Genomic DNA, 3,107 nt, shown 5'->3' on the forward strand with positions numbered 1-3,107 from the left:
GCCTAAGCAACCAGACAGCACAATTAAACTAAACTAAACTAATCTAGCTAACTAAAAGAACAAACTAAACTAAATTTATAAAACAAAACTTATATACACTTTATTTACAACAAACTTACAAAGCAATAAAAATGTAGATGAATACGAAAATAAAAATAAACTTTACAGAAACAACTAAATAAACTTAGAAATAAACAACTAATCCACCTGAATATACCACTACAAACACTAATAAGAAACCCAAATGTCTAACTATCTTTACTAGATTACACCTAAAAATACCAACACTAAACACAACAGTACAGCAGACAGCTTAACTGTGGCAGTAATCTATACTGTAATAACTTAAGTGAGGCAACTCAACGAGGACATAGACGTTTATTTACATAGAGACATGACAAACACAAAGGGCATCTGCCTTGAGTACAGCATCTCCATATTGGCTCTCTAGACTTGGGCGGAAATCGTTTGTCTCTCATGTCAACATCCGACTTGTTTAGTCACTGATAGTGCGCACCTTCTTTCTGCACTATCTTGGATGGCGGTGCGCATGGCAAAGTCATAACATTGCCCCCGTCTTAGCACTTTTCGTCCCGAAAAGTAACACTGCAGCTGAGGTTTGACAGTTCAGGTGGAGGTCGATCAGTGGGAGCCACAGGCGGCAGGGAGCGTGTTCCCCACGAGGCCATCCGCATTGTTTTCCTCCAGTGCCGCTTTCTCTTTCTCCAGTTGACCAGGCTGTTGTTGCGATAATGACGTGGCCGTTTGCCACACAAAGAGATAGGGTCGAGCACTGTTTTCTTCAGCACAGCCGTTGATCGGACACGCTGTCTCAGCAGACCTTCCCGACAGACGCCTCTCAAGGGAGCTGCAGGTTCGCTTGCAGGCACGTTGCAAGCAAAGTCCAATGCACCGCAGTCATCCTCAGACAACAGTCTTACGTCCAGAAGATAAGTCTCTTCAGGTTCAAGTGGAAAATGTCTTCCTCTTGACAGCTCAGATTTAGAGTGGTTTGATTGACATTCATCTATGCCAATGTCGATGATGATGGTAGAAGTACATATGCCCTGTTGGTGGTTTTCTTGGCATCTAAATTCTATGTAATGCGCCGCACGTACAGTTCATGCTAAACCTCTGGATGCAGTTGTCAAGCTTCGAATTTCCCTCGTGAGCACCGACAGATAGGCAGAGGTCTTTAAGGTCCATAGCAACAGGCTTGAACGCAGATCCAACGTTGTCTTGCTCCGTCCGGCTCATTGAGGTACTGGTAACAGGTACAACAGGAACAAACGCTTCAGGCACGTAACAGACTTCAGTTAAGGTACTGGTAACAGGTACAACAGAATCAAACGCTTCAGGCACGTAACAGTCTTCAGTTTCTTCATTTGTCACTTTCCGTTCGATTCGGTACATCTTGTTGAGATCATCACAGCAATCGTTGTCACGTTTCTCGTCTTGAAAGTCACAACCACAAGACTTGCCCACAACACAGACACAGACGGCGCTCCAATTCCCAGCGTCTCCGTCACCACTGTTTGTGCAGCCACAGTCTTGAGCACGCAACTTCATTACCAACGAGTCTACAGGCAACTGCTCCTTTACCAACGAGTCTACTCGAGACACCATTTTATCTACCCTTTTCCCCATACTGTTAATTTGTTCGCACATTGCATCAATACCTTCATTTATCTTGCCAATAAGCTCATGAATCTCCGATTTAATTTCAAATAAGTAGGTATCTGGATCTTCGTCTTCATCTATCAAGGCTTGCCGGAGACGAGCTGTAAGCACCTCCTTGGTACCACCAATTATCTCATATCGGTAACGAAGTTCCTTCCTAAGCTCTCTAACCGAGAGTTGGTCTAATTGTTTCAAATCTGCCATTGTAAATCCTACCTCCTCTCGTTGAGTTGCCTATAATCCCACTTCTGACAACCAATGTAAAAAGTGAGGCAACTCAACGAGGACATAGACGTTTATTTACATAGAGACATGACAAACACAAAGGGCATCTGCCTTGAGTACAGCATCTCCATATTGGCTCTCTAGACTTGGGCGGAAATCGTTTGTGTCTCATGTCAACATCCGACTTGTTTAGTCACTGATAGTGCGCACCTTCTTTCTGCACTATCTTGGATGGCGGTGCGCATGGCAAAGTCATAACAATACTAATAAAGGCAGTAGCTATTGCAGACAGTAAGCTACTAGCAACAGTAAAGCAGATCTACAGCAGACAGGCAGCAGGCAGCTATAATGGCAGTACTATAGCATTAATGGCAGTACTATAGCAGTAATGGCAGTAAGACAGTAGAAATAACGACAGGAATTATAGCCTGCAATTATACAAAATAAAAAAACATAAGACATATGAAAAATATATAAAATAATGATAATAATCATTATAATGGACTAGATCTAGACTAACACACACTCAAAACAATCTACGCAGGTAATAACAATCACCTTCATTTGGCTAATAAAAGCCATACATATTCAAGTCAAAGTCTAAGCCACAACCCACATTGGGCCAGACAACAATAACATAAATCTAAGTCTAGGCTCAACAAACTGAACAAAGCCGCAATGACAGCGATGCTTAGGACGCAGCCATCTTTTACATTAAAAAGTAGGACAAACTGCCAACTTAATAGAGTGGTTATCCAAGCAATAAAATATTAATAAAAATACATAGGGAACATAAAATAATAAAATATTTCAAATAGACAGAAGTATAGAAAAACAATAAGGGGATCATTAAGGATGGCGCAAGGGGGTGACGCTACCCAAGTCTACGGAACTTCCGGTTCCATCAGAGGCAATCCTGGCTAATTAACTAGCCAGTGATGTCACTCCACTAATCAGTCTACATCTAGACTATAACAGTAGATGTAGGAATAACTAATACAAATACAAACTAAAGAAGTAAAAATAAAAACATTTTCCAACCTACAGGCGGTCCCAGCTGAAATTACACACAAGAAAATAACTATACAGGCACCACTACCAGCACTGACCACTGGTCCAGACAAAAGAGAGCTCAACGTGGTTCCGGAGCTAACTATAACTGGTCAGCGCGAACATATCGGAGAGCATGACGTCACGCTAAT

General features: G+C 41.9%; 1 protein-coding gene across 1 annotated transcript; it reads right to left on the reverse strand.

The window, feature by feature from the left end:
• Positions 1-364: 364 nt before the first annotated feature.
• LOC129922594 (uncharacterized) lies at positions 365-2,635 on the reverse strand. Its single transcript, XM_056009279.1, has 2 exons — positions 2,464-2,635; positions 365-2,333 (listed from the first exon to the last, which is right to left on the reverse strand). The coding sequence occupies exon 2, from the start codon at positions 1,882-1,884 to the stop codon at positions 1,090-1,092; it is 795 nt and encodes a 264-aa protein (XP_055865254.1). The 5' UTR covers positions 1,885-2,333; positions 2,464-2,635; the 3' UTR covers positions 365-1,089.
• Positions 2,636-3,107: the final 472 nt, after the last annotated feature.

This window comes from Biomphalaria glabrata, chromosome 13 (assembly GCF_947242115.1).
Source record: "Biomphalaria glabrata chromosome 13, xgBioGlab47.1, whole genome shotgun sequence".
Taxonomy (NCBI): domain Eukaryota; kingdom Metazoa; phylum Mollusca; class Gastropoda; family Planorbidae; genus Biomphalaria; species Biomphalaria glabrata.